This window comes from Coregonus lavaretus, assembly GCF_964263955.1.
Source record: "Coregonus lavaretus genome assembly, chromosome: 37".
NCBI classification, from domain to species: domain Eukaryota; kingdom Metazoa; phylum Chordata; class Actinopteri; order Salmoniformes; family Salmonidae; genus Coregonus; species Coregonus lavaretus.
In genome coordinates this window covers 5530476-5558278 of record NC_140024.1, presented here as the reverse complement: position 1 = coordinate 5558278, position 27803 = coordinate 5530476, and the positions used below count along the sequence as shown (strand labels likewise).

The following is a 27803-nucleotide window of genomic DNA, read 5'->3' as shown; positions in this document are numbered from 1 at the left end:
GTATCTGGTGCCATTTTTGGCAGTAATGACCAATTTATGTCGGACCATGCGCAACGTTTTTTACTGTTATCTATGACTCTTCATGTGATATAGCTATTTCTGTTTCAGTAGGCCTCAAATTACGAGTCTTATTCATTTCACTGCCGCGGATGGGCCAATTCCATTGGGTAATGAATAAGCTGGCAGACAGGGAGTGATTTCCCCATCTCTCTCTGTTGCGTGAGCCTGCAATAGATTTCACAGATGCCATACGGTGGCAACTCATACGCAGGAGGCATTACAGCATGTTATTTATTTATTTCTTAGGTGCTGCTTTTCTATTACTGATGTATGTGTTATTGTGCTTGATCCGGTGATGGGATTTGTGACATGAGGTGCATGAGACTTTTGGAACAAGGCCCAGGTCGAACGGGTGGGGAGCCCTCCCGGATTCAGCCGAATATGACGGCAGCAGTGTTGCATTCAAAAGCGCATTGCTAAAAAATATTACACAGTATATTTATTTTTTCTCCCTGGTCCCCAAAATCCACTCTCAGAGGGGTTTACAGTAAAGCTTGTTAAGCTGCATGGCATGTTGTTGTTTTTCTCCAGATGATAAATAAAAATGTCTTTACTCTTTCCTAAGGAGCTTCTAATGTAAGACAAAGCAATGTCATTTGGGTATTGGTCTAACAGGCATTTCTGCAGTGTGGGAAGGATGTTGTTTTCCCCCTATACTTCAAGGATCTTGGTTTTGATTGTAGAGGGCCCTTGATATTCTTGTGACTTGTAGAGATAGAGCTTTTATTGTCTATTTAGCACCTTACATTAATGTCAAATTAGGGGAGTAATGAAGTGAAAAGTTTAACGTTTTTGTAACGTACAACATTTGCAAATAATGATTATATTGTGGGGGGTTGAAAGCAATCAATGATGCACAGCATGTCGATATAAAATTGACAACCGGTTGCGTCCAAAACCACAGGCTGACCAGCTTGATCTTGAGGAAGCTTCCAAAAGATTGACTCATTTATTTTTGTTTGTAAATGAGGGTGTTGTGTTCAATAAAAATAGATTTTCAATCTGGCATCGACAGTTGGCACTAGGGAAGATGCAATGTCTTTATCTCTGACCACAGATATATATATGAGTGAGTGAGTGAGTGAGTGAGTGAGTGAGTGAGTGAGTGAGAGAGAGAGAGAGAGAGAGAGAGAGAGAGAGAGAGAGAGAGAGAGAGAGAGAGAGAGAGAGAGAGAGAGAGAGAGAGAGAGAGAGAGAAAGAGAGAGAGCTCTTTGCCACTCCTGAGCTTTCACTCTTTATTCCCTACTCCACCAACCACTGGGTCCCCTAACTCTACGTCACTTGGCTGACACGTGTGCTTGTCATTCAAGAGCCACATGTCTGTTTTATCAATAGGTAGGCTCGTAAGGTAAGAGACACAAACCCCTAAAATAGTAGGCGAAGGGTATGGACAAAGTCAAACTGAATCTTTTATCAGTATACCCAGCAAACCAAAATTGTTTATGTGAAAGTTCCCAGAACTTTCCCAGAATGTTCTGTGGTGGTTGTTACAGTGGTTGTGCACAACATTTTCGGTGAACATTCCCAAAGATATATACACTACCAGTCAAAAGTTTGGACACACCTGCTCATTCAAGGCTTTGTCTTTATTTTTACTATTTTTTACATTGTAGAATAATAGTGAAGACATCAAAACTATGAAATAACACATATGGAAAGGGTGGGGAGCCCTCCCGGATTCAGCCAAATATGACGGCAGCAGTGTTGCATTCAGAAGCGCATTGATAAAATCAGGTTAGAGCCCCACTGTAACTCTGGGTCTTCCATTCCTGTGCCGGTCCTCATGGCGCTTGATGGTTTTTGCGACATTTTCCGTATTGACTGACCTTCATGTCTTAAAGTAATGATGGACTGTCGTTTCTCTTTGCTTATTTGAGCTGTAATATGGACTTGCCATAATATGGACTTGGTCTTTTACCAAATAGGGCTATCTTCTGTATACCCCCCCTACCTTGTCCACAAATTAACTTTTAAGAAGGCACTCCTGTTATTTGAAATGCATTCCAGGTGACTACCTCATGAAGCTGGTTGAGAGAATGCAAAGAGTGTGCAAAGCTGTCATCAAGGCAAAGGGTGGCTATTTGAAGAACACAATTTTCGTTACTACATGATTCCATATGTGTTATTTCATAGTTTTGATGTCTTCACTATTATTCTACAATGTAGAAAATAGTAAAAATAAAGAAAAACCCTAGAATGAGTAGGTGTGTTTTCTAAATCATTCTTTGGGAATCTTAGGTCATTTTCTCGAATCTTCCCGGTTTGCATCATATGGAATGCATTCATTCACGATTCTCAGACAAGACTGTAATGACCAATGGCCAATAAAGAGTGATTCTCTCAGGCGGCAGATATAAAGTAATGAAATCTCTCTCTCTTCTCTCTCTTCTCTCTCTTCTCTCCCTTGACAGACAAGGCTATGAAGGGCTGGAGCAGAAGCTGAAGGAGGTCTTCACCGAGCGGACTGGCATCCTGCGTCAACTCTCCAAGACTTCAAAGGAACTGGACAGCATAAAAGGCAACCTTCAGGTTAGAGCCCCAATGTTTCTTTTCTGACAGATTATAGTGGGATGTTAAAGAAAGGTGCTTTGGGTGCCTTTGGAACCCTGAGGTTATTTATTATTTTTTGTTTTAGGACTTAAAAAATGGCTTAAAAATTCAGCTCAGCCTGTGATTCGCTCTTTCTCATCCACTGTCCTGGCGTATAATGAGCCACTACATACCTGGGGCCTCATTTATCAAAAGCAAATAAGCAATATGTTCTGCATTTTGACGATCCCTCCCCGATCTAATACGAATGCAAAGCCATTTTGGATGTGGAATTCCTTTAGTTGAGGTCCAGTTGTAAAAACTGGAAAATTACTCCAAGGTGAAAGTGTTGAGAAATCTGTCTCTACACTCTTCGAAAAAAAGGGTTCCAAAAGGGTTCTTCAGCTTTTTGGTTCCAGGTAGAACTCTTTTTGGTTACAGGTAGAACCCTTTTGGGTTTCATGTAGAACCCTCTGTGGAAAGGGTATTACATGGAACCAAAAGGGTTCTACCTGGAACCCAAAAAAGTTATTCAACAGGTTCTCCTATGGGGACAGCCGAAGAACCCTTTTAGGTTCTAGATAGCGACCCTTTTGTTTAATTGCAGAGGATTTTTTATGAGATGATCTAATAACTATCGTGACAGGACGTGCATGTGTGGTGCGGATGGAGGATGTTTATATTACATCATTTTACTTCAGACCTGGGTTCAGAAAGAACTGTATTTTACATCTTTCAAATACTTTAGATGTGCTTGATTGAAATTGCCTGGCTCAATGGAACCAATGGAATAGTCCCAACGGTGCAAACCCTATCCACCTGGAACTCCAAGCGGACTCAATCAAACACTGAAATTATTTGAATGATTTCACCCCAGGTCTACTTTGAATGGTATCTATGCTTCTACCCTTGACATCTAGCACAGCTCGATGTAATCAGTTTTTGACATACAGATCCGCAAATGTTGTATATACAGTATGCTGTATGTACATGTACATTACAACGTTACTCTTTCCTGTGAGCAGTGCAGAATAGGTTTGACAGAATGGGGAATGACAGGTAATGAGAAGTAGAAGACAGAAATGTATGATAAAGATCATCACTTCCATAGTGGATGCTGATAAATAAATTCATTAGAATTGGTAAATGCACAGCTTGGATATAACACCACATAAACATAGTGAATCCTAGATCTTGTGATTCCAGTGTAATTTGGTTGTTAAATTGTATTCTGCAGCAAGGCAATTCATTTTTCTCTGATACGTCTGTATATCGCCACTGATCAGGGCTGCAGTCGATTCTATTTCAGTTCTCGTCAAACAAGTAGGGAATGAATTGAATTGAACAAATAGATTGAAAAAGACGTTAGATTGTATGAGTATTTTCAGTCCAAATTCTACTTTCAACATCCTGTGTCCCACAGAGAACCAGCAGACACAAATCTGTCTCTCGGGTATTAGCCAGAGTACCATTGTCCCCTAGGCAGTCTTGAATGGAATCTCTTTTGCCAATTTTGGTGGCAGTGATCCCTTGGGTTAGTCTGGGCCACTGTGTTCTTTTTAGTAGGCTTGGATGGCTGTATCCCCTGATTTGGAGGGCTGGAACAGTCAGAGTCAGGGGGCAATTTCATTTCAGTTTTAATCAATGACTTCCCAATTACACCCTGTGAACTTGTATGACATGTGACCTGGCCAACCTGGGTTCATGGTGTTGTCCTCCTGACAGTTTGTGGTGGCATCCATTGTCCCTTGGTCGGGTCTGGCTGGCACTGTGTGTAGTCTAAGCTACCACTGTCCTCGGGGCAAGCTTTGATGTCAGTTAGCTACTGTACATTATGTGCAGACTTGGATGGCAGTGTCTCCTGTGCCTTGTGCAAATGTACTGGGTAAAGCAGGGGGCGGGAGAAGATGGGAGACGCGAGGGGGGATGGATCTCTTATAAGAAAAGGGGGGAAACAATCAACAGTAACTTTTTAGAGTAATCAATTATGTAGGTGAGAACCGATTAACCTTTCTGGTGGAGATGTACTGTCCTAAGTATTTATTATTTTAATTATACATCCCTTGGGTGCTGGGTCGACCCTTCATAATTAAACGTTGCCTGATAGAGCTTTGATTCTTGGAAGTTGCTCTGTGGTGTGCTAGTATAGGGTTTAATGGGGGCCATTCCTTTGCACCACAACTGCTTATGGGGGTGCCCTGGTTTGTTATGGTAGTGCCAGGTCATATAATAAACCAATTTCTCTTGTGAGACTAAAAAGCTTTACTTCCTCTCTTCTAGACACTGAAAAATGACGACTCTGTGTCCAAGAAGGATGTCCAGAGAATCCTGGAGCTCAGCCACAAGCAGAGGTAGATCAAAGCTTCTTAACCATTTGCTATTGCACATTGCTACCATATGGATTATTTTGAAGAGCAACATTACTTTTAATTCCTTTTATGGTGCAAGAACAATGTGATTTTACCTGCAATTCAGCCTTTGGTATACACAGTATATACTTATACCCTACTGCTTTATAAATAGCGAACCAACATATCAACAACACATGACAATCATAAACAAACCATAAAACAATGTTTTATTGGAGCAATGTCTCCTGATCCACAGACGATTTGAGCAGCCACCTGCGTTCCACTTTAAATCTGATTAATCCTGCTTTTGATTCGTTCCATTGCCAAGAATGATTATCAAATGACTTCATCACGAGATATCCAGGCAGCTGATTTATGGAAAATCATTTGTTTTTGACAGCTTTCAAGCATGTTTTTGATCGCTTCGGGGGAGTAATAACTAGCAACTATTTTAATGTGAAACCATGGTAGCCACATCCTCAAGTCAACACATGTAGAAGAATTACATACATGAGGGTTACAAGATGTCGTCATTCCAGGTTTAGAAATGTAATTTAATTAGACACTGTAGCCTTTATAAAAGCTGAAAAACAGACACATATTGTAGTCAGCAACATGAAAAAACACAAACCTTAACCCTCGTCTTTACCACCACATTTGACCTAATCCTGGACTTAACCAATTACTATGTTTAAACTGCAAAAATACAGACAACTTGAGGGGCCCATGAAATATAAGCAGGGATGGGGAAGACAGTACTAAAACTCAAACATTCTGTCCGGTTTACTTTTGTGCTCTGGTTAAAGTAATAACTGCCTTCCCACAGACATCATAACTGCCTTCCCACAGACACCCATAATGGGTTATACACTATTTTATACACAGTGCAGTGCTGTGTTGCCTGAGGAAAATGTCACTCAGAAATGTTTTGGGTTGTCTGTAGCCCATAGGCAAATGTCTCTAAATATCGGTGAAGATATGTTGACTCTATGTGTTGACTTGAAGCTCGTTTCCCAAATGTTGTTGGGCTCCCTTTAAATGTCAACCTAAAATTCATTCTATGCTAACTTCTTCAAAATCTTTGTCTCCCCTAAAACCTCATACTGCTGGTTTTAGGGTGAGATCAGAAAAATTAAATGCCAACGGATAGTAGCAGGAAAAAAATGTTTGCTTGGCTGACTATTGGCATGTGAAATACGACAGGGCATCGCAGCAGTGAAGAGAGACTCTTCTTTCGGAGATTGACAAACGGTGCTGTTGACTGCAGATGCTGCCCCTCGACTGCACAATTAATAGACCAGGACCATGTCATATGTAGTTAAACTCTAAACCTACAATAAGCCCAGTCAAAGGGAATAATTCCTTGCTTCTGTAATCGTATACCAGTATTCTGGATTTTTGGAGGGATTAAAGTTTGGTATTTCGTCACGCATTCTATCACAAATGCTTTGGTTGAAAAAGTAAGTATGAATTGATTTGATCCTACTCAGTGCTCAGTCAGTCAGTCAGTGCTTGAGATACTATTACTACTGCCTCGCCACTGCGAGAAGTCAGAGAAGAGTTGGAGAGGGGAAGGATAGGTGCTAACTGAGTGTTTCTCACCTTTCCTCTCCACAGGGAAGAGATGAAGTCCCTCCAGGCTGCCTTGCAGAAGCAGCTGGACGAGGCAACGGAGCAAGCCGAGAAACAGCAGGCCACAGTGAGTAGGAGCCCTCAGTCATCCTCACCTCACTCCTCTAACCTCCCACTTGTCACCTGTCACCCGGGCCTGTGGGCACCTGTCACCTATCTCATTACCCAGCAGCCATATCTCCTGGCTGGCCCCCTCCCTCCCACCACTTAATAACCAGTCTGGGAGAGTGAGAGAGCTAGGTGTAACCCAGAAATAGGAAGCATATAGGGGGAGGTCCATCCACTCTCCGTTCTCTCCTTAAAGGATAGGTTTCTGATAAAATGATTCATTTTGTAAAAGCTAAACTCGACAGGACGGTGTATGTTTTCTCCATAACGGTGACCCTAGCTTTTTTGTGCCCTGTTTTTATTCCCACTTCCCAAAGATATTTACTGCTGCATCTCTTATGGCTATCTGGCGAACCTCTAATTCCCCCTCAAAACAAATGATCAGAAAATCATTCATGTCCCAAACAGACCGTGGAATGCTTTTGAGATATTCAATATATGCTAATAAGAAGAAAATGGCCTGAAACAAGTGTGGCCATCTTAAAATGGGCTTCCGTCTTCTTTTCACAGTACAGAACAAGGGTGGCTGATGTTGCTAGCCAACAAACAAACTGTAGTTGTTGACATTTTCATGTTAAGATGAGTGACAAATCCCTGGTGTAGGGAGTTAATTATGGTCAATATTAAAGGAAATTGTATTGGCTACTGCAATGCATCAAATCAATGCCTGTCTTATCACAAGGGGAAATTACCGTTTTTTAAAATGTTACCAGCCGGTTACTACGTTTCTGGGATAACACAAACAAGTGTTGTAAAGTTGAGTTTCTTGGTTGTATCATATACAGCATAACTCTGCTACTGCTACTATTCAGTGTACGAATGGAGTTTTGGGAAAACGCACACCGATGCTATATGAATACCTGTCTTGTTTGTTATAAAGTGCATTTTTTCAAAATTTTATTGAGCCCACGCATACAGCTCAAGGCGAAGAAACAGAGTGTGAGTTGAGGTTATTTGACATCTCCGTAGCTGGGCGAATTTGATATTATGAAACGTGCTTATGTTTTAATGAGCTGTTCTCACTTCAAACATTTCATCATCTTGGGTTGCCTCATTTGGAATTGATGAAATTAGTGCAACTGATAATCAATTATCAATACGGTGTTAAAGGGAATACATTATTTCAATCAATTAGGAGCTGAATCTTTATCTTCCTTCTCCCTACACGCAAAAACTATAAATTAGTACCCCAGTGGACCACATACAGCGAACAGCTGTAGCTGTACTTGGATATTGACATGCACAATAGGAAATAATTTGCAATGGGAAACACATACTCATCATAAATGCCTATAACATGTAGAGAGTTTGATGAATGTGAAGCTGTGGCTCCACTCAAAAGATCCCTTTTTATTTTATTTTTATTTCAGTAAATTGTAATATTGTGTGGTTCAGAAACCTTGTTTGGGTTCACAACCTTGTGTAAATTCACGTAGCGCAGTTTCTCTGGACCCCCCACAAAGTCGAAGTTTGCCCCCACCCCCCCTAAAATTTTAGGCTATCAGATGATGTGGTGCTAGTGCTTGAAGTAGCCTGTAGCTTTGCTTTAATGGATACATGTTTATTTGGTCATCATGTTAAGCCAAACGTTTATGTTTTATGAAGCTATAGGCCTACGGTGTTGCAATGCTGCTATTTAGAATGCAGGCTGGTGGCAATAATGTATTTGCTTGTTAAGTAATTAAAGTGGGAAATTCAAACATTGCAGATTGTAAAATGAATTTTGAATGCAAGAGCAGACTAATCAGTAACCAATAAAACATGTAAGAATTTACAGCTGTCCTGTAGGCCTATAGCCTACCTTAGCCGTCCTCACGCTCTCTCCTCGCAGCTTGGATAGAAAGTTTGTGCTTCGTAAAACCAGTCTATTGAGCCCAAATAATACAATCAGTCCACCTTCAAAACAATAGCTTACTAGGGATAGTTTCATTATGCAGACAATGCAGTCTAGCCCAGGGTTTCCCAAACTCGGTCCTGGAGTCCCCCCTGGGTGCATGTTTTGGTTTTTGCCCTAGCACTACACAGCTGATTAAAATAACCAACTCATCATCAAGCTTTGATTACTTGAATCAGCTGTGTAGTGCTATGGCAAAAACCAAAACGTGCACTCAGGACCGAGTTTGGGAACCCCTGGTCTAGCCTACTAGCCTATCTATAGCTATATACACTATTTAGCTGGTAGTCTATTTATACTACACAGTGGAACTCGGACTCCACGCTGTCGGGGCGATCCGTCTCATCACTCGTGGGCTTACCAGTGTTCACAGAAGGGGGGGGGGGGTTGCTCTCATGAGCACTGCTGGGTCTCTGGCAGTCATCAGCTTGGTTTTCTGGGAGAGGAGGAGGAGGAGGAGGAGGAGGCCGGCACCCTGTCAATATTCTCAAGGGCAGGAAGATGAGGTGGAGCAAGGCCACTGTGATTTCTGGGCTCGGGCAGTGAGGTCTCTGTCGGGACTGGGAGGCTGCTAGTGCTAGCTGCGGCATAAGTAGGCCTACTAGCTTCCACCTGCAATGGTGTTTCATCAGTCGAGGAGGTGGTAGCTTTGCTGATGTGGTTATCTTAGGTAATTTGGCGCACTTGGTCTTGACTTTTGTTTATCCATCTTGAACAACGCACTCACTCTCCATCCGAGTCTGACCTGATTCACATAACTTTTTAAAACTTGATAGCAAATTTGGTGAGGAGGCTGAGGCAGGCTGCCACCGGCGCCGCTGAGAAATAGGCTAACTAGATGCTAACTAGATGCATGAAAACTATATTGTCTTTCTGACTCACCTGCTACCATGTAGATTGGACAACAAAAACACTTTGCTTGCCACATGTGGAAAATAAAAAGGAGGGTTACTGTCAAAATTATTTATTTACTAAATTAATACAATTTAGATATACAGTGCATTCGGAAAGTATTCAGACCCCTTGACTTTTCCCAAATGTTGTTACGTTACAGCTTTATTCTAAAATGGATTAAATTAATTTTTTCCCTCATCAATCTACACACAATACCCAATAATGACAAAGTGAAAACAGGTTTCTAGAATATAAAAATATATATACACCTTATTTACATAAGTATTCAGACCCTTTGCTATGAGACTCGAAATTGAGCTCAGGTGCATCCTGTTTCCATTGATCATCCTTGAGATGTTTCTACAACTTGATTGGACATGTCTATATAAGGTCCCACAGAGCAAAAATCAAGCCATGAGGTCGAAGGAATTATCCGTAGAGCTCCGAGACAGGATTGTGTCGAGGCACAGATCTGGGGAAGGGTACCAAAAAATGTCTGCAGCATTGAAGGTCCACAAGAACACAGTAGCCTCCATCATTCTTAAATGGAAGAAGTTTGGAACCACAAAGACTGGCCACCCGGCCAAACTGAGCAATCGGGGGAGAAGGGCCTTGGTCAGGGAGGTGAACAAGAACCTGATGGTCACTCTGACAGAGCTCCAGAGTTCCTCTGTGGAGATGGGAGAACCTTCCAGAAGGACAACCATCTCTGCAACACTCCACCAATCAGGCCTTTATGGTAGAGTTGCCAGACGGAAGCCACTCCTCAGTAAAAGGCACGACAGCCCGCTTGGAGTTTGCCAAAAGGCACCTGAAGAACTCTCAGACCATGAGAAACAAGATTCTCTGGTCTGATCAAACCAATATTGAACTCTTAGGCATGAATGCCAAGCGTCACGTCTGGAGGAAACTTGCCACCATCCCTACAGTGAAGCATGGTGGTGGCAGCATCATGCTGTGATGATGTTTTTCAGCGGCAGGGACTGGGAGACTAGTCAGGATCGAAAGAAAGATGAAAGGAGCAAAGTACAGAGAGATCCTAGATGAAGACCTGCTCCAGAGTGCTCAGGACCTCAGACTGGGGCGAAGGTTCACCTTCCAACAGGACAACGACCCTAAGCACACAGCCAAGACAATGCAGGAGTGGTTTCGGAGTGGCTTTGGGACAAGTCTCTGAATGTCCTTGAGTGGCCCAGCCAGAGCCCGGACTTGAACCCGATCGAACATCTCTGGAGAGACCTGAAAATAGCTGTGCAGCGACGCTCCCCATCCAACCTGACAGAGCTTGAGAGGATCTGCAGAGAAGAATGAGAGAAACTCCCAAAATACAGGTGTGCCAAGCTTGTAGCGTCATACCCAAGAAGACTCAAGGCTGTAATCGCTGCCAAAGGTGCTTCAACAAAGTACTGGATAAAGGGTCTGAATACTTATGTAAATGTGATATTTCCGTTTGAATATATTTAATACATGTTCAAAATTTTCTAAAAACCTGTTTTTGCTTTGTCATTATGGGGTATTGTGTGTAGAGTGATGAGGGATAAAGCAATTTAATCAATTTTAGAATAAGGCTGTAACATAACAAAATGTGGAAAAAGTCAAGGGGTCTGAATACTTTCCAAATGCACTGTAGATGTGAGATGACGGGCGCATGGTCCCCCAGGATTTCTGCTACTTCAGTGTGTAAGTTGCTCTTCATAGTTAAATATTAGGCCCACCTTTCATGAATTCTCAAACAGAATGACAACCAATCATGAATGAATGGTACACTATACAAGACAGTAGCAACAACACTAGACGCCGGAAACCCATAAATGTCTTAGCAAAAAGGTTCTGTGGTGCCTGTCAATAAAACACAGATCCAATTGTATTACCTCTGGATGACTAGTCTACAAAACTGGCATCAGTAAATGTAAATAGTGACGCTGCCTGTAAACAAACTTCAAAAGATAAACAACCTTAGGTAGGTCAAGAAAATAGGTACACAAACGTCAATAGATAAACCACAAACAAAAATGGATGATTGAATTTCCCAGTTGGAGGCATGCCATTCCAAAAAAGTATTACAACATTATGAAAAAGATTGACCTGGTTATTTCATCACTATCATAACAAATATGGCATCATACTTGTAACACTAGTTGCAAATGCTGTGCATTGCAATATACAGTTTAATTGTATAATAGCTCTGGAAACACAAAAAGCTCTACAACATTGCTCAGGCTTATTGCTCTGATTTAATCAGTAAGTCGAATGAATGAATTATACTGTAATAACACAATTCAAAGTGTCACATCTTAACAATGTAGGATGCTAAAGTTTTATATTTTATATCCATCATTTCAGTGTGTCGTGCCACAACCTAAAGGGAACGTTGTGCTGGGATGTGTTATCGACATACACATGGGCAGAGGCATGAACTCCAAATGCACCAACATGAACTGTGATGTTATTAGTGTGTCAACCGCCTAGCCCTGGTTTACAGTCCCCCGGGTGCCTTCAGAGCTGAGGTCACCTGGGCCATGAATTCTCTCCCCTTTCTCCCTGGGACAATCTCAATGACCTCATTGAAGGACAACCTTTCCCTTAGAATCCTTTGTCGCAGAGGTGAAACAGAAAGCAGAATTGGAATATCTCCCCCCCCCCCAACCGCTATCCAGTCTTTTCGATGTAATCCTCCGACATCTGCATCAGCCGTTTGAGGCCTGACTGCTCGTTAAATACAGGACACGAGGAATGGCTGCACTACAGAGACATGCCAAGCTCGCGATAAAGGGATTGCGATAAACAAAGTTATCACTCTGACACAATGAGCATATGGGCTATTAAATTAATCACACAGTGGAAAATAGTCTGTCAACCACCGCGGGCATAAATGCCTCCAATATGAGAAACAGCAACCCCACCAACAGTCAACCCACCTATTCTAGATATACACATTTACGATAAATCGTTGTCAAAACCAGCAGTGAATCATAATATTTTACATCGTTTTATATGTGTTTTTGTAAATCTTTAGAAGCGGACTCAAATAGGAGTATTTAATGCGTAATAGAACCATATGGAGGTACTTGTAGCATTAGCAGGAAGTCTGCTTTAAAGGCAGAGAATCGTTTAAAGTTGTTTGACCTTGGGATGTATAGATCTGATTTGAAGATAGAGCAACAACATCAACAGCATACAGTAGGATGAAATCCAGTGCAGGCAGGAACAGCTGGCATGGTTGATGATAGTTACTACCTTCATGATACCTTCATCGTAAATGTCACAATTTAGATGAAATTGACAGTCTGTAAGAAACAGTCTGTAAGAAATTGACAGTCTGTAAGAAAACATATGTCCTTAATTTTCTTTCTTTCGCCTACAGATCAAGTTCCTCAAGATGGAGATAGAGAAAAAGACCAAAATAATCAAGGACCTGCAACAGGAGGTACTTTTGTTCTCCCCACCTACCGCCAATGGCTGACTCATTCCTAATTCATGATCACCATGACCTGTAAACGTTATGTTAATGACATTCATAAGAGTAATGCATTAGTAATCATATCATATGATATCTATGGTCATCGACATCACATCACGTGAACTAGTAATGGGTTTTGATATCGTTTTTTTCTAAATCTATATGAAGTTGTCATTTTGGATTGCAAAGGTCACAGATAGCCATAGGCAACTGAGGGCCTTATACTGTCAGCGTTGAATGATATACAGTGGGGAGAACAAGGATTTGATACACTGCCGATTTTGCAGGTTTTCCTACTTACAAAGCATGTAGAGGTCTGTAATTTTTATCATAGGTACACTTCAACTGTGAGAGACGGAATCTAAAACAAAAATCCAGAAAATCACATTGTATGATTTTAAAGTAATTAATTTGCATTTTATTGCATGACATAAGTATTTGATCACCTACCAACCAGTAAGAATTCCGGCTCTCACAGACCTGTTAGTTTTTCTTTAAGAAGCCCTCCTGTTCTCCACTCATTACCTGTATTAACTGCACCTGTTTGAACTCGTTACCTGTATAAAACACACCTGTCCACACACTCAATCAAACAGACTCCAACCTCTCCACAATGGCCAAGACCAGAGAGCTGTGTAAGGACATCAGGGATAAAATTGTAGACCTGCACAAGGCTGGGATGGGCTACAGGACAATAGGCAAGCAGCTTGGTGAGAAGGCAACAACTGTTGGCGCAATTATTAGAAAATTGAAGAAGTTCAAGATGACGGTCAATCACCCTCGGTCTGGGGCTCCATGCAAGATCTCACCTCGTGGGGCATCAATGATCATGAGGAAGGTGAAGGATCAGCCCAGAACTACACAGCAGGACCTGGTTGATGGCCTGAAGAAAGCTGGGACCACAGTCTCAAAGAAAACCATTAGTAACACACTACGCCGTCATGGATAAAAATCCTGCAAAGCACGCAATGTCCACCTGCTCAAGCCAGCGCATGTCCAGGCCCGTCTGAAGTTTGCCAATGACCATCTGGATGATCCAGAGGAGGAATGGGAGAAGGTCATGTGGTCTGATGAGACAAAAATAGAGCTTTTTGGTCTAAACTCCATTCGCCGTGTTTGGAGGAAGAAGAAGGATGAGTACAACCCCAAGAACACCATCCCAATCGTGAAGCATGGAGGTGGAAACATTCTTTGGGGATGCTTTTCTGCAAAGGGGACAGGACGACTGCACCGTATTGAGGGGAGGATGGATGGGGCCATGTATCGCGAGATCTTGGCCAACAACCTCATTCCCTCAGTAAGAGCATTGAAGATGGATCGTGGCTGGGTCTTCCAGCATGACAACGACCCGAAACACACAGCCAGGGCAACTAAGGAGTGGCTCCGCAAGAAGCATCTCAAGGTCCTGGAGTGGCCTAGCCAGTCTCCAGACCTGAACCCAATAGAAAATCTTTGGAGGGAACTGAAAGTCCGTATTGCCCAGCGACAGCCCCGAAACATGAAGGATCTGGAGAAGGTCTGTATGGAGGAGTGGGCCAAAATCCCTGCTGCAGTGTGTGCAAACCTGGTCAAGACCTACAGGAAATGTATGATCTCTGTAATTGCAAACAAATGTTTCTGTACCAAATATTAAGTTCTGCTTTTCTGATGTATCAAATACTTATGTCATGCAATAAAATGCTAATTCATTACTTAAAAATCATACAAATACTGGTTCTCCCCACTGTAATTGGTGGAGAGGCCTATTATAAGCACTAATACCACTGGATGCGCTGAATTCGTCAGAGCCTCTGGGCCTTGAACTGGGCTGGTGTCGTGGGACCTTCTAATTGGCTAACCCGGGGGCAGTGGGTAGTTACTGGCTGCAGCGTGGCTGCCACAAAATCCTATAGCTTAAAGGCAAATGCCCCAGGGCAGAGGAGAAGAAAGTAATCAATAACGAATGGAGTCACGACGGTTTGGAAGATGTGCTCTGGACCTCTTCATAGGTGCAGCATGATAGAGCCCGGGTAAAGAAATGAGAAGCTACCACAATATTCAATAAAACAGTCAGGTGAGAGGTAGAGTTCATACTGCCTGAGGGAGGTCAGATAACATTCTGTGACATTATTAGCTCTACTCAACCAAAAAGGGGGAAGTACTGTGCAGGGGTGTGTGAATATAGCAAACGGCTCTGTTCTGACTACACACCAAACTCTCAGAACAAACTCTAGAGGCAAGATAAGCGACCCTTTTAAGTGACCTTTTATTGTCCCCAGAACAAGGTGCACCTGTGTAATGATCATGCTGTTTAATCAGCTTCTTGATATGCCACACCTGTCAGGTGGATGGATTATCTTGGCAAAGGAGAAATGCTCACTAACAGGGATGTAAACAAATGTATGCACACCATTTTAGAGAAATAAGCTTTTTGTGCGTATGGAACATTTCTGGGATCTTTTACTTCAGCTCATGAAACATGGAACCAACAATTTACATGTTGCTTTATATTTTTGTTCAGTATAAATCCTCGATCATGTCTTTATAAATACTTACAAGGCACAGAATCACACCAATCACAATGCCAACATAAAGTTTCCGGTAGTCTGACCTATGTGGGAGGGAGTCGAATTGTACTTTAATCAGGCTCAGAATAAACATTTGGGAGAGTTACCATTGAAAATGTTTTACACAGTTCATTGAAGTTGTATTTGGGCAGAACCTCAGATTTCTGCTGGCAGTCAGAAGCACTGGAAATGGGCTCTGTGAACACTTTGAAAGTACATTATGTAGGGCCAGCGCTCCCCTATCAGTTGGTCGCTGTAGCGTTGACATTTTAAGTCTTGGCTTTTCCTGTGCCAGATCTATCTCTCCAGATGTGAGTGTCTTTGTAGCTTGATACAGAGGGGTCATCAGTAGTGGATAGTGGTCTGAGAACTACTTTGACGGATGTAGCTTTGACATTTCAAGTCTTGGCTATATCCTACACCAGATGTTTCATGAAAAATATCTCAACATCTTTGGGTGTCTTTTTTCACTAGATACAGAGGTTTCATCTCTTGTGCATTCCTACTGTGTAGGTCAGAGAGGTATCTGAGTTTTGTTATATCTTATCACACAATATATGTCATTTGTCCACTCTTATCGCTTTCACTACACTCTCTGCAATGCCACTGAGGTTAGATGGAAGTAGTTTGCTTAGAATTCAGATACATTCTAATCTCATGGTGACAAACCATTGGCATTGACTTTCTAAAGTCTTAAATAAATGGATCTCTAAAATAACCGTATAATAACAGAACTTCCTCAGTCTTATTAGGATGTGTCCTAACTCTTGGGAAATTGCTGAAAGCTGTTTTTTTTTTATCAATTACTGTACAGAGCAGAGATATATCCTTCCAGTCTTGTTATAATTAATGAAATGTCATCTGCATAGATAACTGGGTTGTGGCTACTATTTTTAATTCCCTTATTAAATCGGCAGTGCCTAATTGAATCAGCAAGGGGCTCGAGATCAATATGCAAATAGGAGAGTAGATAGTGGGCCACCCTGGCTTGCGCTTCTGTCCCTATTACCAAGAGGGGGAGCAGGCCTAATTTAACACCCTAGACCTGGAAACGATTGATAGATAACTTGAATGTCAAATGGACTCAAGTTATCACAAAGCCCAAAGCGGCACTAGGCAATAAGTAAATACTTCCATTCAATGTCATCAGCTGATATAATAAGGCCTCTCAGTCGAGTCTGGAGTCAATATTAACTTACACATAGAACATGTAATCAGCACTGAAAGAGAGTACCCCTCGCAATGACACACATCTGAATGGGGATGGAATGAACTGTTTACGTCCCCATTCTGGATAGAATCTCACTGGGCACATTAATACGTAATATGGGGCCTTGCAGATGCTGATTCATCTTGAGCCTTGTTTTTCCTCAATATCAGGGACACTTCCTTAAACTCTGTAGGCAGGGCCCCTGTTGATACTGTAGCTAGAAAGGTCTGGCGTTGAAGGACATCAGGGCCAGGAGCTTTTCCTCTTATTAATTATTTTTGTGGAAAACTATGTATCGCCTACACTGTATTTACATATTTTTCTGCACACAGAGGTGGTTTCCCAGATGCAGATTAAGCATGCTCTATAAAGCATCAATATATTCTCCAATAAATGTGTGTTTTAGTTCAGGCTTAATCTGTGTCCGGGAAACCACCCCTTAGTGTAAAGTGGGACCATTTTATATTTCTCTCGGAGACTGCCTGATTTGTTAAGTGATCTGTTAAGAGTATAATCATGTCTGCCATAAAGACAGGACACTCAGACCTCTGGGTTTCCACTTGATCCGGTGCTCTGATGAGCTCTTTGTAAAGACCTTGACTCCGCCAATTCCCTTACAAGGTTAGAAGCTTTCCTCTCCAATTAGAATCAGACCTTAGCTACGCTACATGTTTTTCCTTTTTGAATAAAATATTAGCCCATAGAGGTCTTGTTCTTGTTCTTATTCTTCTTAGTCTTCTTCTTTTTCAACTTTAACAACTTTTTTAAACTACGACTCGAGTTTGGATCGATTGTTCACTGCAACAGAATTAAAATATGGTGTCGGTGGGTATGATGCGGTCATTTGCATTTGCAGATAACTCTTTGTTGCAATAATTTACAAACCATGCTCCTTTCACATCAGCCCTTCCAAGTATCAGTTTCAATCGATCATGTCACCAGAAAATCTTTATGGCTGCATTTCGGTGTAAACTCATCTTCTATAATTTACTTTTAGGGCTAAGGATGTGCATTTTGGGATTAAGGCTAGAGAATGATTGAGCGATCGACACAGACAACATTTCTGCTGTGATATGACAGTCTATAAGAGTGGAGCTTCTGTAGGAGACAGCTGATCCATAAGCTGCTCAAACTCTTTGCAGTGAGTGTGAAGGAGATCACTCTGACTGGTTGAAACAGGGTATGAAGAGTCCTTAGGGTCAATGGAAGTTTAGTATGGTCTGCCAGATGCTTTTATTGGTGACCATTTAGATGAGGGTGACACGTGTCTCGTCCAATCATCAGCTAGCGAGCATCTGAGGACCACTACTAGTGGTCCTCTGTAGCTCAGCTGGTAGAGCACGGCGCTTGTAACGCCAAGGTAGTGGGTTCGATCCCCGGGACCACCCATACACAAAAATGTATGCACGCATGACTGTAAATCGCTTTGGATACAAGCGTCTGCTAAATGGCATATTATTTTATCATTATCTGCACCTGCAACTTTAACAAGTTGGAGAGCGATACCATGAGGCATTTCCGCAGCAATGTTTTGCTGATTAGCCTGGATTCCCTGACCGTCAAACTTTGTTGTTGTAGCGAATTATAATAAAAGGTCCAAATGAAAGGACCCCAATTGTCAAATCTGATCACAGAATTTGTCATATTGTGTATGAAACCTTAAAGGGATACTTCGGGATTTTGGCAATGAAGCCCTTTATCTACTTCCCCAGAGTCAGAACTCATGGATACAATTTTTATGTCTCTGCATCCAGTATGAAGGAAGTTAGAGATAGCACTGGAGCGCAAAACTAACTAGCATTAGTGCAATGACTGGAAGTCTATGGTATCTACTAGCATGCTAGCATTTACCATAGACTTCCAGTCATTGTGCTAACACTAGTTAGCAATTGAGCTAACGCTAGTTAGCAACTTCCTTCAAACTGCACGCAGAGACATAAAAGTGGTATCCGTGAGTTCATTGCCAAAATCCTGAAGTATCCCTTTAATTCACTGAAGAGGCAGAAAATAAGGTGGTCCTCTATCTACCACCATTCACAACATTGTCTGAATAATTTGGACAGACACCCCCCTAAAGGACTTATTAATGGCATGTCTTAGTTGTTCTTTACAATAGTCATGCTGCATTGCTTGCTTGATGACCAGTACATAACCACACTGAACAGCTTAAAAAGGTCAAACAAAAATATGTATACATTTATTTATACAGGGAAAAATAATTTAAAATGCCAAGTGTACTGTGAAAAACAATACACTAGCAATTAAAAGAACTTGAGCCCTTCTCAGTAGACATACTGATTTTCAGAGGGTTCCCTGTCCTGGAGAGGGTAGAGAGAGAAATAAAAAGAGAGTAGAAGCCGGGGAAAATACATAGGCATACCATTCATTCAGTTCTCCCAAAAAAAAACGATTATCATCCCAAGGGACTTCCTTGTTAAATAAACAAAAGGATACATATAAATAAAATAAAATGATATTGCGCCTTAAGTGCAAACAATAAATGTAGACGAAAGTATGATCATAATCATAATCAGTAATGTCTCGCACACTTTTTTAAAGATCTCGCATAGCTCCCAATGTGGCAACACTTGGTGCATAACATATTATGACATTTGCGGTTCACTGGATGTCATTTAGCATAATACACCATGACATATGAGCTCTACTGGATCAACATTTCACTGTGGGTCTGTTCTCGGGCAGGCACACATCACCTTGTATGACAGCTGCCATTTCTCCCAGCCATAGTGCCCTTTCTTTAGAAAGGAGAGGAATCGCAAGTGTCTGGACTGGATGCCCGGTCAATTCTAGCTCATTGAATCACATAGTGCTGTCATTCCACCTCATTAACTCTGTGTGTGAGAGAGCGTGTGTGCGTTTCATAGAGAGAAAGAGAAAAGAGGGAGAGAGAGATATAAAAAGAAAAAGAAAAAAAAAAGCGATATGCTATTGGTCCTTACCAAATTAAACTTGAGCTGTGCTTGCCTACACTGTAATTACATGCAAATAGGTACCTGCCTATGTAACTACAGTACCATGTACAATCTATATACATAAGTATGTGGACACTCCTTCAAATGAGTGGATTCGGCTATTCCAGCCACACCCGTTGCTGACAGGTGAATAAAATTGAGCACACTGCCATGCAATCTCCATAGACAAACATTGGCAGTAGAATGGCCTTACTGAAGAGCTCAGTGATTTTCAACGTCGCACCGTCATAGGATGCCACCTTTCCAACAAGTAATTTCTGCCCTGCTAGAGCTGCCCCGGTCAACTTTAAGTGCTGTTATTGTGAAGTGGAAATGTCTAGGCGCAACAGCGGCTCAGTCCGAAGAGTTAGGCCACACAAGCTTACAGAACAGGACCGCAGAGTGCTGAAGCGCGTAGCCCGTAAAAATTGTCTGTCCTCGGTTGTAACACTGACTACCGAGTTCCAAACTGCCTCTGGAAGCAACGTCAGCACAAGAACTGTTCGTCAGGCGCTTCATGAAATGGGGCCTAAGATCACCATGTAGAATGCCAAGCGTCATTCACGCAGCAATGTTCCAACATCTAGTAGAAAGCCTTCCCAGAAGAGTGGAGGCTGTTATTGCAGCAAAGGGGGGACCAACTCCATATTAATGCCCATAATTTTGGAATGAGATGTTCGACGAGCATGTGTCCACATACTTTTGATAATGTAGTGTACATGCATAGTTATGCATAGGGACAGTTATGATAAAGTGCATGGAACCAAAATTGGAACCAACATTTTTTATATTTCTATGACCAACATAGAAAGCCTCCAATGTAGAAATTCTTAGGAAGAGGGCTATTCCCTGGTACAGAAAACCTGTACTTTGTAAGACCACCTCTCAGATCTTACTGCATGCCAGTCAGTCAGCACCACTGCTCTGTGTTGTGTCCCTGCACATGTTGTTCTGATGCATCTGTGTGAGTGAAGGAACAATTAAGCTACAGATGTACAATAGTGCACCTGTATATGTCTCTCTCATGCTATCAGCAGTTTCTATTGATTCGTGTTCATGAGTGATTATTCAATGCTCAGTTGTGTTGCTTGTGTTAAACAGAGTGGTTGAAGAATAGGCTCTGGATTAGCTAATTAAATCATTGATTAACTAATTTACTGTTGTAAATGTGTTCTGGGGTCAATACTTAGGCCTGATGAATCGAAACTGGCTTGTATGATCGTCTAATATAATTACATTTGTCACTGCGGATAAAACAGAAAAGCAGTGCAAGCTTCATTACTACATGTTATCAATGATTTTCTCTCATCAACCCTTAACTAATACCACATTTTTATTTATTTTTTATTTGCAGAACAAGAGCTTGAAAAATAAACTGCTATCTGGCAACAAACTGTGTGATGTCCATGCAGAAGAGGTAAGCCTTTTGAATCACACTGATGAACAGTGGGCATAGGTAAAAAATAAATGTCATAATTCATTTGGATTGAATTGGGGCCCAAGTCTTGATTGATTAGACTGGCCCTCACTTTACATGCAGTTGCTCTGCTCATGCATACAGTATATTATTTTTAAAAAAACGATCATGAAGGCTAATGAAAACTTTTGGCTTTTAATAATAAAGAATCATTTTGTGTTTAATTGTACCCCAAGTGGCTGAATCTCTCCTGCACACAAGCCCCATTAGAACAGCCTACCCAGCAAAAACAACAATCCTGCGTAATGTCAGTGTCTGGATAACTTTGTACCCCGAAACAGTTAACTTTTCAGCAATTGAAAAAACAGTGGTGTAGTCATGTAAGTTTCCAAGATATTTTGAAGGACTTTGATTGGTCTTAGAGTCATGAAACTTTGACAGCACATGGAGGGGAATGATTACTTTCAATCTATGTAAAAAGGAAAAAATAGCCAAATATGGACAAACAAGGTTTTTCAAAGATGCCGACGATAAGCAACATGAGGGTTTATGTTGTGTGCAATTCGGCTTTTCCCTGCTCTAAAGCAGCGCTTTCTTCAGTCATTTGAGGGAGGTGTGTAACACATATACTTTTTTCCTCAGTGACATGTTCACTGAAGACAAACCAAAACCCTTCAGAGCTTGACCGGTACACTTCCTATCATCTTGATCCTGCTGGTCAATGGCCACTCAGCTGAACGTACACTACATGACCAAAAGTATGTGGACACCTGCTTGATGAACATCTCATTCCAAAATCATGGGCATTAATATGGAGTTGGTCCCCCCTTTGCTGCTATAACAACCTATATTCTTCTGGGAAGACTTTCCACTGGATGTTGGAACATTGCTGCGGGGACTTGCTTCCATTCAGCCACAAGCGCATTAGCGAGGTCGGGGACTGATGTTGGGCGATTAGGCCTGGCTTGCAGTCAGCGTTCCAATTCATCCCAAAGGTGTTCGATGGGGCTGAGGTCAGGGCTCTGTGCAGACCAGTCAAATTCTTCCACACAGACCTCGACAAACCATTTCTGTATGGACCTCGCTTTGTGCACGGGGGCATTGTCGTGCTTAAACAGGAAAGGGCCTTCCCCAAACTGTTGCCCTAAAGTTGGAAGCACAGAATCGTCTATAATGTTGTAGCGTTAAGATTTCCCTTCACATGTGGCAGGGCTTGAAAACTATTACGGACTACAAAAGGAAACCCAGCCCCGAGCTACCCAGTGATGCGAGCCTACCAGATGGGCTAAATGCCTTTTATGCTCGCTTCGAGGCAAGCAACACTGAAGCATACATGAGAGCACCATCTGTTCCAGACAACTGTGTGATCATGCTCTCCATAGCCAATATGAGCAAGACCTTTAAAACAGGTCAACATTCAAAAGGCAGATTACCAGGATGTGTACTCAGAGCATGCGCGGACTAACTGGCAAGTGTCTTCACTGACATTTTCAACCTCTCCCTGACCGAGTCTGTAATACCTACATGTTTCAAGCAGACCACCATAGTCCCTGTGCCCAAGAACGCCAAGGTAACCTGCCTAAATGACTACCGCCCCGTAGCACTCACGTCTGTGTCCATGAAGTGCTTTGAAAGGCTGGTCATGTCTCACATCAACACCATCATCCCGGAAACCCTAGACCCACTCCAATTTGCATACCGCCCCAACAGATCCACAGATGACACAATCGCACTCCACACTGCCCTTTCCCACCTGGACAAAAGGAACACCAATGTGAGAATGCTGTTCATTGACTACAGCTCAACGTTCAACACCATAGTGCCCACAAAGCTCATCACTAAGCTAAGGACCCTGGGAATATACACCTCCCTCTGCAACTGGATCCTGGACTTCCTGACGGGCCGCCCCCAGGTGGTAAGGGTAGGCAACATTCATCATCTGGTCGCTGTACAGTTTGGATTGATTGTGTGATTGATTTTATTTGTCAGTTAAAAAAATGCACAAAAGTGACTGGGATTGCACAATAATGTCGGGGACTTATTTCCATTGTGGTCCCTATTTTTGTAAATAAATACATATGCAATTACATAGCTACAGACACATTACAGAGATATGCTCAACCTCCAGATGAGTATGAGGGGAGAGTTTAAGTACAATTCTTACAAGCTTGTTTGGCTGGTAGCTTATCTTTGGATGTTTGGGGCTGCTGGTGAACCATGATGTGCAGGCATAATCAAAGTGACACTGGACTAGCGCACTTGCCAGAGTCTTTAGGGTGTCTAAAGCTAGGTTTCCATTCAATTGGCGACAGATTTTCATATGAATATTCTAAAATCTTCATACAAACAATATGCCATTTCAGAGTTTCCTTTAGGAAAATTTGGCACCGGACAACATGACAGGGAAGATTCTAATTTACCGGACATTTTAGAAATGTAATGGACATCCATATGCATTCAGATCCAACCTGGCGCAGTGTCACGATCGTTGAGAGACGGGTCAGACCAAGGCGCAGCGTGGAATGCGTACATGTTTATTAACACAATAAAAACATACAACAAAACAAGCAACAACGTAACGTGACGAAGTCCTCAGGCTATACACATACAAGCCTAACCGGAACACAAACAAGATCCCACAACTAAGGTAGGCAAACAGGCTACTTAAGTATGATCCCCAATCAGAGACAACGAGCGACAGCTGCCTCTGATTGGGAATCACACCCGGCCAAACCTAGAAATACAATACTAAAATCCTAAACATAGAAATACTAACATAGATCCTCACGCCTTGACCAAACTAACTAAAGACGACCGGCCTCTCAAGGCCAGGGCGTAACACGCAGCCAGCGCCATCACTAAACAAGTGATGTTGGCCAAATGAGCCACATTTACGTTTCTGTAAAAACATCCTTTAACAAATTACAAAAACACAATTTCTTGTGTTTCGATGTGTAGCATATGCAAAACTTTATAGCCTATTTTTTGGGAGAGGTTTAGGCTACTTTCCTATAACAATAATTGTCCACCTCACAGTTCAGCTGTCAGAGATTTGAGCGCTAAATATATGCAAAGGCCTATAGGCTTAGGTGTTCACTGTATGATATTCATATTTGAATAAATAAATAAATATATATATCTTAGTGCTGTCAAACAATGAAAATAATTAATCGCGCTTAATCACATTAAATTCTGTAGTTAATCGCGATTAATCACAATTTTTTTATTTGCTCAAATTTTGTGCTAAATAAAGATTGTTCCATTTAAAAAAAGCAGTGTATTAGGTTATAGGTATGTAGGGACTGAAACGCAAAACAAAATTCTGTATCAGAATGTTTTTAATGGCATATTCACCATAAACATGTTAAGCAACACAAAAGTCCTTTAACTTACTAATGCTCCCAGTAGGCCTACTAATGTTCCCTCATACATTTTCACACACACACACACACACACACACACACACACACACACACACACACACACACACACACACACACACACACACACACACACACACACACACACACACACACACACACACACACACACAGTTAAAGCTTCAGCCATTCTAAATGATTGTTCTCCCAATTACTGAGTGGAGGGTTGGCTATAATACAAAAATAACTATGGATACAAAGAGCATAAACTTGTCCAACAATGTCATGAATTCCACAGAACATAAACCAGTGGACGTACACTTCAGTCGTCCTCCTATTTCTTTTCACTGAGCCAGTTGCAAAGAATAACAAGCCTGTTGACATTTTAAGATGATAAAGCTGCTCTCTTCTTCTGTATATGATATGCCCAGAGAGTGAAAACAACCTCTCACAAGGTCCTGATGTGGCAGGCGTTGCCAGGTACCTTTGTGCAATGCAGGCCAGCCTGGTGTGTGCCCCTGCATGCTGTGACCACCACTGTAGTGGACAGTCCTCCATGTTGATGCTGGGCTCTGCTTTGTAAAGCTCCACACATTTCTCAATGGACTCCTCCTCTTCATCAGTCAGACTCAGAAGAACTCAACAAAAGGGCAGCTTTCTTCTTTGGTGGCTTTGACTGGTGCTTTATCAGGTTGCTGTGCAGGCCTCTCTTCCTTCAGCAAGTTGCTGACCAAAGCCCACACCTCACCCCTCTCAGGTCTGGGAAAGCACTTTAGGTCCTTACACCTTGGGTCGAGTGCTGTGGTGATCTTCAGCCATGTGAGGTTGGTGTTTTCCTTGCGTTCCTTCAGGTATGTTGTAATTGTCAGCTTGAATCTTACCATATAGACAGGGTCATCATCGGAGGGCTCCATCACCCGAAGGAGATGACACAAAGCATGCAACAACACTAAGCAGGAAATGTACTTCTCTATTCCCAGAGGTTCAGTCAAGTACCTGCCGTGAAAGATTATTCAAAATCACTTCAGTCAATTGTGAGAGACTTGTTATACACAGTGTCGCTCTCTCTCTCTCTCTCAATTCAATTCAATTCAAGGGGCTTTATTGGCATGGGAAACATATGTTTACATTGCCAAAGCAAGTGAAATGGATAAACAAAAGTGAAATAAACAATAAAAAGTTAACAGTAAATCTCTCTCTCACACACACACACACTCTCTTTCTCTCTCACACACACACACTCGCTCTCTCACACATACACACAACATCGTATTATAACACTAATAGTGAGATAGAAAATATTACCTGCAGGGCTCCAGTAATGCCTTCAGCTTCTGCAGTTTCTCCAGTTCAGCTGTGGTTGGCATGGTGATGTTGGTTTTCTGTTGGGCCAGAGCATCTCTGAGTGGTTGTTGGTTTCTGTGGACACGTTTGACCATTTCCAGAGTGAAATTCAATCTTGTTGTGACATCTTGTGCGAGTGACTCCTTCTTTAGCGCATTTGCAACTTGCTGTTGTCCGAGCTCTTCAGTTGTCCGAGCTTTCGGCATTTGGCTTTGGCATTGTCGAACCCGCTGTTCTGTAGGGACAAAGTGATGGACCTTTGGAGACTGTGCGCGGTACAGGGCAGGTGTTCAAAAGGCAGATGCCTTGCAGCTGCAATCATGTTCCGTGCACAGTCTTTGCAAACTGTGGTAACTTTGTTTTCAATGTTCCACTGCTTTGCTAGATCCATGAAATGCCCGACGCACGTTTCAGCATAGTGCCTCTCTTCTGTCTTCATTACGGTCAGAGTGTGTGAATGCAGTTTCCAGTTTTCATCGATGTGGTGCGCAGTAACCCCAAGGTAGTTGTGGTTACTGACCGAAGTCCAGTGGTCTCCCGTGAGAGCAACAGCCATTGCATGTTTCAACTCCTCCGGTGGCGCTCGAGGGTAACTCATACGTTGAGTTGTTCGATGCTCTCCGAATGATCTCTCAAGCCTTCGTCCTCCACAATGTGGGCGGCAGGTAGCTTAGTGGTTAAGAGCGTTGTGCCAGTAACCGAAAGGTCGCTGGTTCTAATCCCCGAGCCGACTAGGTGAAAAATCTGTCGATGTGGCCTTGAGCAAGGCACTTAACCCTAATTGCTCATGTAAGTCGCTCTGGATAAGAGCGTCTGCTAAATGACTAAAATGTAAAATGTAAATGTGGACTGGCCTGCAAGCTATAGCAATCCACTTGGCTATTGCTTGTGTTAGCTTGCTGCTCGTCGACTTGTCCATAGGCCTCCCACGCACACACTCTTCTAGCTTAGCCTGCCGAAGAAGTCCTCCATTGCTACTAGTAACATTACTTGAATTCCCGACGTCAACAGTATGTTTCGCTTGTAAATGATAATGAAGACACAATGTACTTCGGTGCTAAACAAATTCAGTATTGCAAATTACTTCGGTTTTATTCAGAGAGCCATCTGGGAGTCATTTGAAATGTAATTTGCCATTTAAAAGCCCCTTACTAGCATTCTCCATCATACAGTTGTACAAGTAGCTAGCTAGTAAAGTGGTTGTCAAACTAGCGCATCGTCTGCTAGGGCTTGAATCTGAACTATGGATGGTTCAGGGGGTCAAACTAAGAAAATGTGTTAATGCCGTCAAAAAATGTACAGCTAAAAAGATGTAAGCATTAACGCGTTATTAACATGTTAACTTTGACAGCCCTAATATCTATATATATATATTTGTATTTAATTGTATTTATTAGGGATCCCCATTAGCTTCTACACGATTTGACATTATTACACCACTACCTATCTACAATACAAAATGTACATACAATATCACATTGTGTGCGTATGCATGTGTCTATATCCTTGTGTGTGTCTCTTCACAGTCCCTGTTGTTCCATAAGGTGTGTTTTTACCTTTTTTTAAAAAATATGATTCTACTGCTTGCATCAATTACCTGATGTGGAATAGAGTTCCATGTAGTCATGGCTCTATGTAGTACTGTGTGCCTCACATAGTCTGTTCTGGACTTGGGGACTGTGAAGAGACCTCTGGTGGCATGTCTTGTGGGGTATGCAAGGGTGTCCGAGCTGTGTGGCAGTATTCCAAACAGACAGCTCGGTACATTCAACTTGTCAACACCTCTTACAAAAACAAGCAGTGATGAAGTCAATCTCTCTTCCACTGAGCCAGGAGAGACTGACATGCATGTCATTAATGTTAGCTCTCTGTGTACTTTTTAGGGCCAGCCGTGCTGCCCTGTTCTGAGCCAACTGCAATTTTCCCAAGTCCCTCTTTGTGGCACCTGACCACACTACTGAACAGTAGTCTAGATGCGACAAAACTTGGGCCTGTAGGACCTGCC

At 42.1% G+C, this 27803-nt stretch overlaps 1 protein-coding gene across 1 annotated transcript in view; it reads left to right on the top strand.

Annotated features, from left to right (window-relative positions):
• LOC311111430 (leucine zipper protein 2-like) overlaps window positions 1-27803 on the top strand; it is a 165897-nt gene that overhangs the window by 85465 nt on the left and 52629 nt on the right. Inside the window, exons 2-6 of the mRNA XM_084154145.1 lie at window positions 2473-2590; window positions 4871-4941; window positions 6559-6640; window positions 12834-12896; window positions 21012-21074. Coding sequence (XP_084010271.1) covers window positions 2473-2590; window positions 4871-4941; window positions 6559-6640; window positions 12834-12896; window positions 21012-21074 — 397 coding nt within the window. The remainder of the gene's footprint in view (window positions 1-2472; window positions 2591-4870; window positions 4942-6558; window positions 6641-12833; window positions 12897-21011; window positions 21075-27803) is intronic.